This window comes from Gopherus flavomarginatus, chromosome 7, assembly GCF_025201925.1.
Source record: "Gopherus flavomarginatus isolate rGopFla2 chromosome 7, rGopFla2.mat.asm, whole genome shotgun sequence".
NCBI lineage: Eukaryota > Metazoa > Chordata > Testudines > Testudinidae > Gopherus > Gopherus flavomarginatus.
Window position 1 is genome coordinate 56861897 of NC_066623.1, and position 14721 is coordinate 56876617.

A 14721-nucleotide genomic window follows, 5' to 3' on the forward strand; every position below is an offset into this window, starting at 1 on the left:
TCCCATCCATCTCTCCTCTCCCCTAGCTGTCCCTCCACCTGCTAATTGCTTCTGCAGACAGCGGTGGCACCCGGCAGAGCACCCGGCGGCCTATTCTCTTGACTCAGATCAGGTTCATTTAAGCTTGTGTTTTCAATCTGGCCAAGATTCCCCTTCCCTGCTCTTTCCCCCTACAGAAAAACAGATGACATGTGTTTTGAGTTATTGCTTCTGGTGTTGCTCTCCTGACTGCGCCGCTGCTTTAGATACCTCCTCCCTACCCAGAAAGACAGCAATGCTTTCTGGGTTAGCTAAGGGCTTGGGAACATGGGTGGCGCGCGAATTGCATGTTTGAGGAAGCTAGCCCCCAGCTTTGCCCCTTCTGCCCCCCTTCCCTGCTGGAGTCCCATGCTCCCCACCGTGGCGGGAGGAGCCCAGCCCTAGCCGCCCTGAGTCCCGGCCTGCCAGCCCATCCACCCTAGCTCCAGCCCCGGTCCCCACCAGCTTCAGGGGAGAGGTTGAGCAAAGGCGGGAAGAGAAGCAACGTGGGCAGGGGCTTGGAGTGGAGCATTGGTGGGGCCATGCCTGGCTGTTTGGGGAGGCTTAGCGTCCCCTGGCCTATGATACGCACCACCCGTGCCTGGGAAGTGCCAGAGGATTCCACTGGTGGAAGGTTCTCTAGCCAACCTGGTAGCATGGGTTCCTGCAGCGTATCTGGCCAGTGGCAGCTATGAATTTCAAGGAAATGCAGAGCATCCTTAGGCCATTGCTTTAGTGTGCCAGCTAGGCGGTGTCTCCAGGGAAGTGCCAGCCAGGCTAGCTGTGGTGAACAGTGCAAGATTCCAGCCCACAGTGCTCTGTCAACAAAAGTTATGACTCTAGTGGCAGCAGCTCTGTGACAGTGCCAGGTGTGGGCAGTTGCACTCGTTCAGGGCCTTGTGTCAAGCAAACGTAGCGCATGGCCCTTGGAAGCACTCTCCAAGGGCACGGGTCATGCACGGGTGGCCGGGGAGTGGAAAGAGCATGTGTAGGCCTTGAGAAAGGGCTTGCATTAGCCATGAGCTCACCCGCCCTCCTGCAGCTGGGCAGGAGGTGGAGAAATCCCCAGAGGGTTGCTGTGGAATGGCTGCAGCCTCAGGACAGGGCACCAGGACATGGAGCCCTCTGATTCCCATAGCAGGCCCCAGAGCATCCTTTAGCTCAGCAGCAGAGTGAAGTTTTAAGAGGTTCTGCCAGATCCACCAGATCCTCCTCCCCCTGTCTCTGAACCTGTGGGGCAAAGCAGCAGGAGTCCCAGCTCTCCTGTCTCATGGCCTGGATGCTTTCCCATCACAGTTTCTCGTGTCCCTTGCTTTACATTTTATGAGTCCCTTCTCTGCTCTCTCCTTCCCCCTTCAGGTGTGTTTGACAATTGCTCCCACACGGCCAGTGACAAGGGCTGGGCGCTGGGCATTCGCACGCTGCAGCGCTCAGGGAGGAAGGATGCCCGCTTCTTCTTCTCGCTCAGGACGGACCGGATGAGGAGGGCCACCGTGGTGTCCGGCTACCGCCGCTATCAGCTCAACACCTGGACTCATGTGGCTGCCACATATGACGGGCAGTGGATGATGCTTTACCTGGATGGGGTACGGATGGGCAACAGTGACTGGCAGGCTGGCGCCCTTCATAGTCCCTTCATGGCCTCGTGCCGCAGCTTGATTCTGGGAGGGGACAGCTCCGAGGATGGGCACAACTTCCGTGGGCACCTGGCGTCGCTGGCACTCTGGAGCGTGGCTCTGCCCCAGGCCAGGCTGCAGCGCGGCTTCTTACAGAAGAGCGAGGATACAGAAGCTGCCATGGTGCTTGGTGCTGGCTTCACCCACCTGGAGGAACAGTGGGTGGCTTTCAAGGACGGGGGTTACCCGCTGCTCGAGTCGCTCCATGTGCCAAAGCCTGAACTGCTGTCTCCACTGGTGCCCCCCATCTGCGGGCAAACAGCCTGCGATAACGTGGAGCTGATCTCCCACTACAACGGGCACTGGCCACTGCGCAGCGAGAAGGTGGTGCGGTATCGGGTGGTCAACATCCACGATGACCAGGGGCTCCACCCCACTGTCAGCCGGGAGCAGGTGGTGCGCCAGCATCAGGCCCTGAGCGAGGCCTTCGGCCGCTACAACATCAGCTGGCAACTGAGTCTGCACGAGGTGCACAACTCCTCCCTGCGCCACCGCACCATCCTGGTCAACTGCGAGCCCAGCAAGATCGGCAACGACCACTGCGACCCTGAATGTGAGCACCCACTGACCGGCTACGATGGAGGCGACTGCCGCCTGCAGGGGCGCTGCTACTCCTGGAAGAGACGGGACGGCGTCTGCCACATGGAGTGCAACAACATGCTGGACGACTTCGACGATGGGGACTGCTGTGACCCCGAGGTGGCTGATGTCCGGAGGACCTGCTTTGACCCAGACTCTCCCCAACGGTAGGCAAGGGCATGGGGAGGCTCATGGGCGGTATAGGCTCCCACACAGCTCTACCAGGGCACCTGTGTGCAGGCAAGGCAATACCTCTGCTGGTCCACTGCTGGGCTCCCCATACACATGGCTCTGCCAGCGCACCTCTCTCCAGACCACCAGTACCCCCTGCTGTTCCATTCACATATCCACGTCTTCTAGTGCACCTGAGCCCTGACATGTAGCTCCACCACTGCAGTCCTGGCATAGCCCCTTCTTCCACACATCTCTCCAGAGTTGGTGCTAGCACACGAGGGGTCTTAGCAGTAATATTTCCCCCCCACCCCATACTGAAACAAACACCTTATAATCAAAAGCAAATAGGGAGCCCCCTTGCGCTGCTTAGGGTAGTGATCGATCTATCGGGGATCAATTTATCGCATCTAGTGTAGAAGCGATAAATTGATCCCCGAGCGCTCTGCCGTCGACTCCGGAATTCCACCACTGCCGAGAGGCGGAAGCGAAGTCGACGGGGGAGCCACGGTTGTTGACCCCGCGCCGTGAGGACAGGAGGTAATTCGATCTAAGATACGTCAACTTCAGCTACGCTGTTCTCACATCTTAGATCGATTCCCCCGCCACCCCCAGTGTAGACCAGGGCTTAGTCTGCTTATGCCTAGTGACAGCTTTGCATCTCTCTCTCAGCATACCTTAGCCCTCATCAGTAGCCCCTGCTATTCCAGTCCTGAGCCTGTTCTGAGGGGCTCCTGCCATTTGCCAAATTCACAGTGGTTGTTTGTTCGGTGGACAAACATCCAATAGGAACTAGGAAATTCATTTCATTTTTCCATAACTAGGATCTGAGACCAGGTGAGCAGAGATGAAACAAATTTAGCATCAGGCTATAGAACTCATCTGGTGTAAAAATCTCTGAATCTAATTCACCGATGCCCTCCAGCTACTTGGCGTCGCTGCAGTTGAGACAAGTTCACTGCTGCTTTGCCGTGTCAGCGTAGTACCAAGAAGCCAGCGCGCACCAGTGAATCTGCCCATTTGTGTCCATGCGAGTAATTGTGGTATTACAGAGAGCTGGGATGCATACTGCAAACACTTCTCCATCAGTACCCTTTCAATGTTGTTAAAAAAAAAACCCCACTTTCAATAAGCTGAACTATCAGTGCAAGATACAAACAAAAATAAAAGGTGAGGGGGGAGGTGAGATGCATAAAAAGAAGGCGCTGTAACTCATCAGGGAATCTGCAGAAAAGCTGGGAATCACACGAATAAATTCCATAATCTGGAAACATCTGGAGAGATCCCCCTGGAATGCCCTGTCCCATGCTGTAGGGAAGAGAGAGCTCACTTCCTGTGAATCTCAAAGGGTCGCTAAGGGCAAGTTTCCCACCTGCAAACTGTAGAAGGTGACAGATCTCTTGACCCAGCCCTTGTGCACCTCTAGCACTACTCTAACCTTGCCTGCAATGACTCAAGAGAGTGGGGTACCAACCTCAGGGCAGATGGTTAGGGACTAGGGCACAATCCTCTAATAGGCTCTGAGTTCTATACTTAGATTTCACCAACTCCTCATCAGGTCTACACTCCTCAGGTACTATGACAACCTAAACATGGAATCACAGACAGTCCCCGTGGGTGTGCCCATCTGGCTTGCCCCTGAGGAAAGCTTATCTTTATGATAGATGGTCCCTGACATTAATAATCACAGCAATGTTAAGGTGACTCCCAGTCCCCTACCCCAGGTCACTGGCACCTTAGATCATACACCTAAGACAGCGCTATAATAAAGAACATACAGATTTATTAAGTAAGAAAAGGAAACGAGTTTTTTACAGGGTTAAAGCAGGTAAGCATACATACACAAATGAGTTACAATCTTAAGTTTCAAAAAATAATAGAAGCTTTTATAATAAGCAATCTCTGTATGACCCTTAGGGCTAACTAGGGCTAAGTACTGGTGATCTCATGCTTATACCTAGCAAACTTGCCCCTCGGAGTCCAAGCAGCATAGGGATCCTCACTTCCTTCTGTTTGGGGTTTTTATCCCCCTCCTGCCATGTGCACTGAGCTGCAAACTCAGCTGAAGGGAGGAATCCATTTGCATGACTTTTCTTCATGTGGGGAAGAGCAGAACAACCAGTGTATTTTGTCCTTTTTAACCTCCCACAATAGTCCATCTGGTGTTGGACAGGACAGAGCACTTTCTGTGGAGACCAGCAGCTTATGCTACTTAATGTCTTGCTCCTGTCTGGTGGTTTATACAGAGGCTCACAATACAACCAGTCCAATATTATCTTATGATTATGGGATACAGAGGTTATAAGGGAGATTACTGCAGGTGGCAACTCCCCAGCATCCAATCAAATCTAAACATTAAACACATTCTTATAATTCCAATACCCATTTTAATACCACCAACACACAGGTGAGCCAGACTGATCCCAGCTAAGCCTTTGTCAGTGTTCAGTGGAGACCTGGAGACTTCGGCATTTGCTGGCACCTGGTTTGCCAGCATCACACGCACCTTGCCTCCGGAAGGAGTCATGCAGACTATCCCCTGCATTTTCATCAGTGGAATAGGGTTTGCTCCCTCTTGTGGAAAAGGCTGTGGGACCCATCCCCAAACCATGCACATCCTTGGGGATCTGCACAGATCCTGGGTACCCATGAGGTCAGGGCTGTCCGTGGGGATGCCCCATGGCCCCATTGCAGCTCTGTGCTCATGGCAGCCCTCCCCCACCTCTTCCTGGCAGCCCAGCTGTTAAGTTCAACACCATCAATCACACTGTACGAGGTGTCTCTTTCCAGCTGGCTCCATGGGCCATTCAGAGCTGTGCCAACGAGGGAGCAGTTGCTATTAATCATTACTGCAGGTATCGTTATTGATTGCTTGCCCTGAGCCAGCAGTGTGCCGAGCAGGGTCTGCATTCCCAGGAATGGGGGGCATAGCTCCTGGCCCTGAGACACCGCACAGCCCTATGCTGCATCACCTTCCCCAGGGTGAAGAAACAATGTGCATCATCCCAGGAGCCAGCTCACCCAACCTCGCCCTCTGCACCAGTAAAGGGAGCTGTTGGGTCAGGGGGAGGCAGCTGAGCAGGCATGAGGGAGAACCATGCACAGTGCTAAGGGGCATGGTTTCCCTTTGGCCTAGCGTGCAGAGCCACAATCCCTACCCCTTTCATGGTGTGTGTGTGCATCACAGGATCTGAGCACAAGAGGGAGCAAACCCCATTCTGCTGATGAAAGCGAGGGGGTGGGGTTACGTTGTGGGCCTGGTTCTCACTCTCTTGCCATTGTTGTTGTCAATCACAGTTGTGCAAAATGGACTTAAAACGCTACTATCGTTCACACGCCACACTGTGTCTGCATGGGGTCATTGACTTGGAAAGAGGCGAGATGGTGGAGAACCCGGGCCTGCATCCTTGTATGGATATGACCTATGTCTGCAAAAGTGCACAGTGGTTTGGGGGGCCTATGCTTCTTGAGGCCTTACTGAAGACACCTGAAAGGGGATATGGATTATCTGCTCTCTGCAAATCAGGCCCCTTTCAGGTGTCTTAGTTTGAGCACCCAACTCATCAAGTCACTTCTGAACCTCTTAATTGTACCCGTACCAACACTGGCATGGATGGGATCACTGGGGTCGGAGACAAGCCTGCTCGTTCCAGGCTAAACCCTGTACACAGAGAGCACTGGGATTCCCTGCTAGAGGAGGGGCACTACCCACTGCCTCCCAAGAGACAGGCAGATGGTGCCACTGTTGGAGATGAATGTGGCATCGAGAACCCATGCAGCCTATGCCGCTGGATGGGTGAAGGGAGGAGACAGGCGCTCGCACAGATCTCCCTGAGTCAGCAAACAAAACCACAGCAAAAGCAGGCTGCTTCCTTCCCAGGCTCTCTGTCAGCTGGGAGCTGAGCCCACGGAAGTCGGTGGCCTAGAAGGGACATGGGCTGCCCGGTTTCATTCCAGCCATCCAGGCTATCCTAAAGGTGCCTTTTGGATTGTGATTGGAAGGACATGTCATGCTTTCTTTAGTGCTTTCTTTCTGCACACCGGAGCGAATCTCCTCCTCTCTCTCTGCTTCGGCCTGGCTGGCTTTCTGTTGCATCGGTCGCTCACTGAGATGCTCCCGGGGTAGGGACGTAGCAGGTCTCAGTGGCTCTGGAGGGAGGAATCTCTCTAAGTGGGTGGAACACAGTGAGTGGAAGTCGCCAGTGGCCAAGGCAAGTAGGTGAAGTAGCAGAACCTGGTGGGAAAAGGTGCAACATGGACTTCTAGGGATCTGCGACTCACATCCCCACAAGGGGCTGGAGAGCCTGGGGCTGAGCCAGCACTGATTACATGCTAAGCCTCACTGGGGAGGTTTTGGGTAACTGAAGATAAAGGGCTGCAGGGAAAGAGTGGCGGTGTGCGTGCTCAGAGGGGCAGCAAGGCTAGGGAAGCCAAGAAAACAGAAAACTGCACAGAGCTGGGATCGATGTAGGACTATGGGTTTGTTTGGAATTGCGGAAGGTTTGTGTTTGGTGAGTTTTGTTTTGACACCCTCGGGAGAAGGAGGAATGAAAGAGGACTGTGAAGGTGACTGGAACTCACGTGAGTTTTAAATATCAGAGGGGTAGCCATGTTAGTCTGGATCTGTAAAAGCAGCAAAGAGTCCTGTGGCACCTTATAGACTAACAGATGTTTTGGAGCATGAGCTTTCGTGGGTGAATACCCGGTTCGTTGGATGCATGTAGTGGAAATTTCCAGGGGCAGGTATATATATGCAAGCAAGCTAGAGATAATGAGGTTAGTTCAATCAGGGAGGATGAGGCCCTGTTCTAGCAGCTGAGGTGTGAAAACCAAGGGAGGAGAAACTGGTTTTGTAGCTGGCAAGCCATTCACAGTCTTTGTTTAATCCTGAGCTGATGGTGTCAAATTTGCAGATGAACTGAAGCTCAGCAGTTTCTCTTTGAAGTCTGGTCCTGAAGTTTTTTTGCTGCAGGATGGCCACCTTAAGGTCTGCTATAGTGTGGCCAGGGAAGTTGAAGTGTTCTCCTACAGGTTTTTGTATATTGCCATTCCTAATATCTGATTTGTGTCCATTTATCCTTTTCCGTAGAGACTATCCAGTTTGGCCGATGTACATAGCAGAGGGGCATTGCTGGCATATGATGGCATATATTACATTGGTGGACATGCAGGTGAATGAACCGGTGATGGTGTGGCTGATCTGGTTAGGTCCTGTGATGGTGTCGCTGGTGTAGATATGTGGGCAGAGTTGGCATCAAGGTTTGTTGCATGGATTGGTTCCTGAGCTAGAGTTACTACGGTGCGGTGTGCAGTTACTGTTGAGAATATGTTTCAGATTGGCAGGTTGTCTGTGGGCGAGGACTGGCCTGCCACCCAAGGCCTGTGAAAGTGTGGGATCATTGTCCAGGATGGGTTGTAGATCCCTGATGATGCGTTGGAGGGGTTTTAGCTGGGGACTGTATGTGATGGCCAGTGGAGTCCTGTTGGTTTCTTTCTTGGGTTTGTCTTGCAGTAGGAGGCTTCTGGGTACACGTCTGGCTCTGTTGATCTGTTTCCTTATTTCCTCGTGTGGGTATTGTAGTTTTGAGAATGCTTGGTGGAGATTTTGTAGGTGTTGGTCTCTGTCTGAGGGGTTAGAGCAGATGCGGTTGTACCTCAGTGCTTGGCTGTAGACAATGGATCGTGTGATGTGCCCGGGATGGAAGCTGGAGGCATGAAGGTAGGCATAGCGGTCGGTAGGTTTTTGGTATAGGGTGATGTTAATGTGACCATCACTTATTTGCACCGTGATGTCTAGGAAGTGGACCTCCCGTGTAGATTGGTCCAGGCTGAGGTTGATGGTGAGGTGGAAGCTGTTAAAATTGTGGTGGAATTTTTCCAGAGTCTCCTTCCCATGGGTCCAGATGATGAAGATGTCATCAATGTAGCGTAGGTAGAGAAGGGGTGTGAGTGGACGAGAGCTGAGGGGGCGTTGTTCCAAGTCGGCCATAAAAATATTGGCATATTGTGGGGCCAGGCGGGTGCCCATAGCGGTGCCACTGATCTGGAGATATATATTGTCATCAAATTTGAAATAGTTGTGTGTGAGGATAAAGGCACAGAGCTCAGCAGCCAGTTGTGCTGTGGCATCATCAGGGATACTGTTCCTGACAGCTTGTATTCCATCTGTGTGTGGGATGTTTGTGTAGAGAGCCTCTACATTATGGTGGCTAGAATGGTGTTTTCTGGAAGGTCACCAATGCATTGTAGTTTCCTCAGGAAATCAGTGGTGTCACAGAGATAGCTGGGAGTGCTGGTGGCATAGGGTCTGAGTAGAGAGTCCACATATCCAGACAGTCCTTCAGTGAGAATGCCAGTGCCCAAGATGATGGGGTGTCCAGGATTTCCGGGTTTGTGAATCTTGGGTAGTAGATAGAATAACCCTGGTCGGGGCTCTAAGGGTATGTTTATTTGTTCCGGTGTTAGTGTAGGGAGTGTCCTGAGTAGATGGTGCAGTTTTTTAGTGTATTCCTCAGTGGGATCTGAGGGAAGTGGCCTGTAGAATTTAGTATTGGAGAGTTGTCTGGCGGCCTCCTTTTGGTAGTCAGACTTGTTCATGATGACAACAGCACCACCTTTATCAGCCTCTTTGATGATAATGTCAGGGTGGTTTCTGAGGCTGTGGATGGCATTGCGTTCAGCACAACTTAGGTTATGAGGCAAGCGATGTTGTTTTTCCACAATTTCTGCCTGTGCACGTCGGCAGAAGCATTCAATGTATAGGTCCAGACTGTCATTTTGACCCTGCCCACATATCTACACCAGCGACACCATCACAGGACCTAACCAGATCAGCCACACCATCACCAGTTCATGCACCTGCACGTCCACCAAAGTAATATATGCCATCATGTGCCAGCAATGCCCCTCTGCTATGTACATTGGCCAAACTGGACAGTCTCTACGGAAAAGGATAAATGGACACAAATCAGATATTAGGAATGGCAATATACAAAAACCTGTAGGAGAACACTTCAACTTCCCTGGCCACACTATAGCAGACCTTAAGGTGGCCATCCTGCAGCAAAAAAACTTCAGGACCAGACTTCAAAGAGAAACTGCTGAGCTTCAGTTCATCTGCAAATTTGACACCATCAGCTCAGGATTAAACAAAGACTGTGAATGGCTTGCCAGCTACAAAACCAGTTTCTCCTCCCTTGGTTTTCACACCTCAGCTGCTAGAACAGGGCCTCATCCTCCCTGATTGAACTAACCTCATTATCTCTAGCTTGCTTGCATATATATACTTGCCCCTGGAAATTTCCACTACATGCATCCAACGAAGTGGGTATTCACCCACGAAAGCTCATGCTCCAAAACGTCTGTTAGTCTATAAGGTGCCACAGGACTCTTTGTGAGTTTTAAATGGGCTCTGCTGAGTGGGAGAAAGAGGCAACCAGAGGCGTTCAGGAAGGCAAAGGGAAGTGGAAATGCGGGAGGACAGGCAGCTAAGGGCTGATGGGTGTGAGATGAGCGAGGGGAAGAGAGACCAGGTACTGCTGGCCTTTGGTTTTCCTTCCTAGGCTCCTTGAATGTTTCTTGCATTTATCTGGACGGGCTGCGGAAATACTAGTGGAAGATGGAAGAGCTGTCTGTCAAATGGTCCTGCTCCCACCCTGGCTACTGTCTGAGTAATACAGCTGGAATTGTGTTAGAGCTCCCTGTCATGAGACGTTCCTCCTGCCACTGCAATTACCCAGGTGGCAATAATATTCACTGTGCTGTGTCTCTAGGTCTTTACATTTTCCTAGTGCTTTCCAAGCACTGACCCATTTATGTGAGGCTGTGGCCACTTGAGGCCACTAAAAAACCCCAGGCATTTTTACCAAGAGCAGGGAAGATAAATCTCATGTCCCATTTAAATGCAAAAGTGGAAAATAGTTCTGCCAACCGAAATTCCTTTTACAATTTCACATGGTTCACTTCCTGTTCTTGGCTGCTGTGTAGTGTTGCCGCGTGCTGTCCAACAGCGTTCTATCCCCAGAGGTGGCTGCATTTTACTGTGTGTAATGGGGTGAATTGATTCTTGTTATTTATGTGTCATGAATGAAATGCTTTGACTCTTTGAGGAGAAAGGGTCTATCTTAAATAAGAGAGGCCACATTTTATGCTGTTATAAATTGGTGTAGTTCCACTGCTTGTTCATTGACTTCAATGTGGACAACAAAATGGCAGATGAAATTCAGTGTTGATAAGTGCAAAATCATGCACATTAGAAAAACTAATCCCAACTATATATACAAAATGATGGTGTCTACATTAGTTTTACCGCTCAAGAAAGAGATCTTGGAGTCACTGTGGATAGTTCTCTGAAAATATCTGCTCAATATCTGCAGCGGCAGTCGAAAAAGCAAACAGAATGTTGGGAATCATTAGGAAAGGGATAGTTAATAAGACAGAAAATATCATAATGCTACTATATAAATCCATGGTACACCCACACCTTGAATACTGCATGCAGTTCTGGTGGCCCCATTTCAAAAAAGATCTATTGGAATTGGAAAAGTACAGAGAAGGATGTGACAGGGTATATAAACCTCTCACTGGACAGGAGGAGAATAGGGAGCAGCTCTGGGTTAAGGAGACTCCTCCCCTCTGCCCTTGCTGAGCATGCCCGGATTGGAGGCATGGTTTTAAAGCCAGCCAGGCAGCTCAGTCTGGGGCTGGCAAGCCAGGGAGGGTGACGTTCCCTGGGAGCTCCAGGAGCAGACCAGAACTGAACCTGCATCGATCTGAGGAGCAGAGGAGCAACAGCGACTGAGACTGGGGCTGGAAACACAGAAGGCAACGTTCCCCAGGGAAGGATGGTGGCCAGATGGGGTGCAAACTGAGGTAGGAAGTGACTCAGGGAAGCTGACGCCAGACAGAGATGGGTGAGCAGTTGAACCAGCCTCCCAGGGTCCTGGGTTGGAACCTGGTGGAGTTGGAGGGCCTGGGTTCCCCTCCCCCTTCCTGCACCATATCCACTAGTTAGGTGGTTTTGCTGCCCTGCAAACTGTAGTCACTAGGTGGGTTCCCGTCTGGCCCGCCCCGCTGCACCCATTGGGGTGACTGCCGCTGTACATGCTAAACATTAGGCAGGAGTCCCTGTGCCCCAGTCACAAATGATTAGGGATATGGAACAGCTTCTATATGGAGGAGAGATTAAAAAGTCTGGGACTGTTCAGCTTAGATAATGTATGTCTCAAGAGGTATATGATAGAGCTCTATAAATTTGTGAGTGATATGGAGAAGGCAAATTGGGAAGTGTTATTTACCCCTTCATGTAACACAAGAACCAGGGGTCATCCATTAAATTAATCAACAATAGAGTTACAACAAACATAAGGAAATACTATTTCACACAACATACAGTCAACCTATGGAACTCATTTCCATGGATGTTGTGAAGGCCAAAAGTATAACTGGGTTCAAAAAGAATTAAATGAGTTCATGGAGGATAGGTCCATAAATGGCTATTAGCCAAGAGGGTCCGGGACGCAACCCCATGCTTTGGGTGTCCCTAAACCTCCAATTGCCAGAAGCTAATACTGGATATGAGGGGATGTATCACTCGATAATTGCCCTGTTCTGTTCATTCCTCTGAAGCACCTGGCATTGGCCACTGTTAGAAGACAGGATACTGGGCTAGATGGACCATTGATCTGATCCAATATGGCCATTCTTAATGTACATGAGCAGAGAATTTAGCCCAGGAAATTTTTCTTAGGCAAAACTCCCACTTATTCAGGTCTTCAGGATTTTGGCCCTAAAATACTGTAATTAAATGAAAATTTATGAGGAGAGGGGGTGTCGTGGGAACTTAAAGAGGGATTTGCCTAATGTGTGGGGGTCGGTGAGGGGAGAACTGGAATAAAAATAAAATGAACAACCAAGAGAAAGCAGTAAAATGGGAAACTTGTGCTTATATCTGGACAGAGTCTTTTAGTCCCATGATTGCAAGAGACAAAGGGCAAGATCCTGGTGTAAACCATTGCAACTGATTTACACTATCTGAGGATCTCTAGGCCAAAGAGTTTATTTCTGAGATATTGGGGCCTCTAGTAGAGCTGGCAAAAACTCCAAACCCCAAAATTTCCATCCTGTGGGAATTTCAGAGACTTCAGCATTTCGTTTTGTCCCAAATCAGGATGAAAAGTTGAAACTTGGAATTTTTAGTGAAATGAAATATTCGGGAATGTTTTGCTTCAATCTTATCATTTTAATTATTATGTTATATGCGTTGAAAAACTGTGACTTTGGTATTGTAATGTAACACAAAAGTTGAAATGAGACGGTTGAAATGAAATGTTTTGATAACTTCACGTTGAAAAGATTGACGAAATCAATCCTTTCCTGGGAAAGTCTTTGATTGAATCCAATCAGCGGTTTCTGAGGGAGAACAGTTCTGTCAGCACATGTGCAGTGGCTTTAGTCCAGAGGCAGGGAGGTGCAGCTAGCAGTTGGAGCGTGGAGGTGCACGCTGGTGGATGCATTGCTCGCCTGGGCCCATGGCCCTCTCCCAAGGCCGGCTTTGCGCCATCTGCTCACCAATACAGCTGTGTGTAAATAAAAAAACCCTAAGGAACCAAGAGAACCTGCCAGTTGCCACTGGAAGAATTCCCTCCTGGATGGTAACAATCGTAGGCCAGTGTGTGTTCCATGTATATCTCTGCACCCAGGGGCAAGATGTCAGCCTGGGGATTAATACAAGCTGGTGCCATTTGGCAGAGGGACTAATGCCCATCCTCTCCTGTGCTATGGCATACTGGGAGCAGCTCGTGCATGGGGCACACAAGAACCCTTATCCTAGCTCTGCATTACCTGTGGTTTGAGCACAGGGACTGCTTGATATCTGCTCTGACAAGTACAGACAGAAAGGGAGGCCGGCTGGGATGGGGAGGAGACAGGGCCATGGTGTCACACTTCGAGGCAACTGCACCTGTATTCCCCTTCTATGGTCCAGCAAAAGCACCTGCTCTAGGCTCCAGGCTCCTCCGACATCACCTCTCTTGGGTGGTGACATGTGGCTCTTTCCCTCCTGAGTGGGGTGCTTTCAGACTGCTCAGTTCGCTGACTCTGCTGTGATATCCCCAGCAAAAGACAGCCTGGCTAAGCAGGCCTGCTTCCCTTCTGTCCTGTGAGACAGTTCACAGCGCGACTGCCACCGTTGAGTTCCCACACAGCTCTGTCTAAGCACTGTTTGAGTCCCATGGTAAAAGCACTCCAGAGAAAATGTATTTAATTCACTGAAAGGACCTGCCTGCCTTCTACTAAGCTCACCAGAGATCACCCTCTGTCCCAATCCCCACACGAGATCTGGCTGGCGATTAGTCCTTCAAACCCCACTCAGACTCACAAGTTCATCCCAACTGCAGCTCAGAACAAGCCCCTCAGTCTTAGGGGGCATCCAGGGACCAAAGTCCTGCCAACCCTTCCCTAAGGATTGGGGCCCTCCTTGGACAGAAGGTCCTGCCTGTTTGTTGGCTCAGAATGAAAGCCCCGAATCAGTTTAAAATGAGGCAGTTTATCCAAACCTTCTTTCTTTGTCTGTTGGTCCCTGGACAACCCAGTTTGAACCAGTATATGTGAGCCTCTGTGGAGATGTTACAGCCTGACTGAATTTGCCAGGCCACCCCCCTGAAGATGCTGCAGTCACCCTTCCCTATGGAAATGCATACAATCCCTCAAGAGTATGTACACGTCTGCATTTTGAATACAGTGAACTCGTAAGAGACTTCCTGCAGCACAGGGTGTCCAGAGTATTGTCATATCTGTCTGTCATAAACGGATAGCTAAGGGTTAATGTCTCTTTCACCTGGAAAGGGGTAACAAAAAACACCTGACCAGAGGACCAATCAGGAAACAAGACTTTTTCAAATCTGGGTGGAGGGAAGTTTTGGGTGTGAGTTCTTTGTCCTTTGTCTTGGGTCTGACCCTCTCGGCTCTGAGAGTGATTTTTCTATCTCCTGGCTTTCTAATCTTCTGTTTCCAAGTTGTAAGTACAAGGATAGTAAGACAATAGGTTTATATTGTTTCCTTTTGTATTTACATGTGTGTAGTTGCTGGAATGTGTTAAATTGTATTCTTTTTGGATAAGGCTGTTTATTCCTTTTTCTTTTAAGCAATTGACCCTGTATATTTTCACCGTTATACAGAGACTATTTTTAATGTCTTTTTCTTTCCTTTTTATATAAAGCTTTCTTTTTAAGATCTGTTGGAATTTTTCTTTAGTGTGGACTCCAGGGAATTGAGTCTG

General features: G+C 49.9%; 1 protein-coding gene across 1 annotated transcript in view; it reads left to right on the plus strand.

The window, feature by feature from the left end:
* The window catches only part of PAPPA2 (pappalysin 2), a 190148-nt gene that overhangs the window by 11064 nt on the left and 164363 nt on the right, over window positions 1-14721 (plus strand). The window contains exon 2 of the mRNA XM_050962976.1: window positions 1378-2440. Within this exon, the coding sequence (XP_050818933.1) occupies window positions 1378-2440 (1063 nt within the window). The remainder of the gene's footprint in view (window positions 1-1377; window positions 2441-14721) is intronic.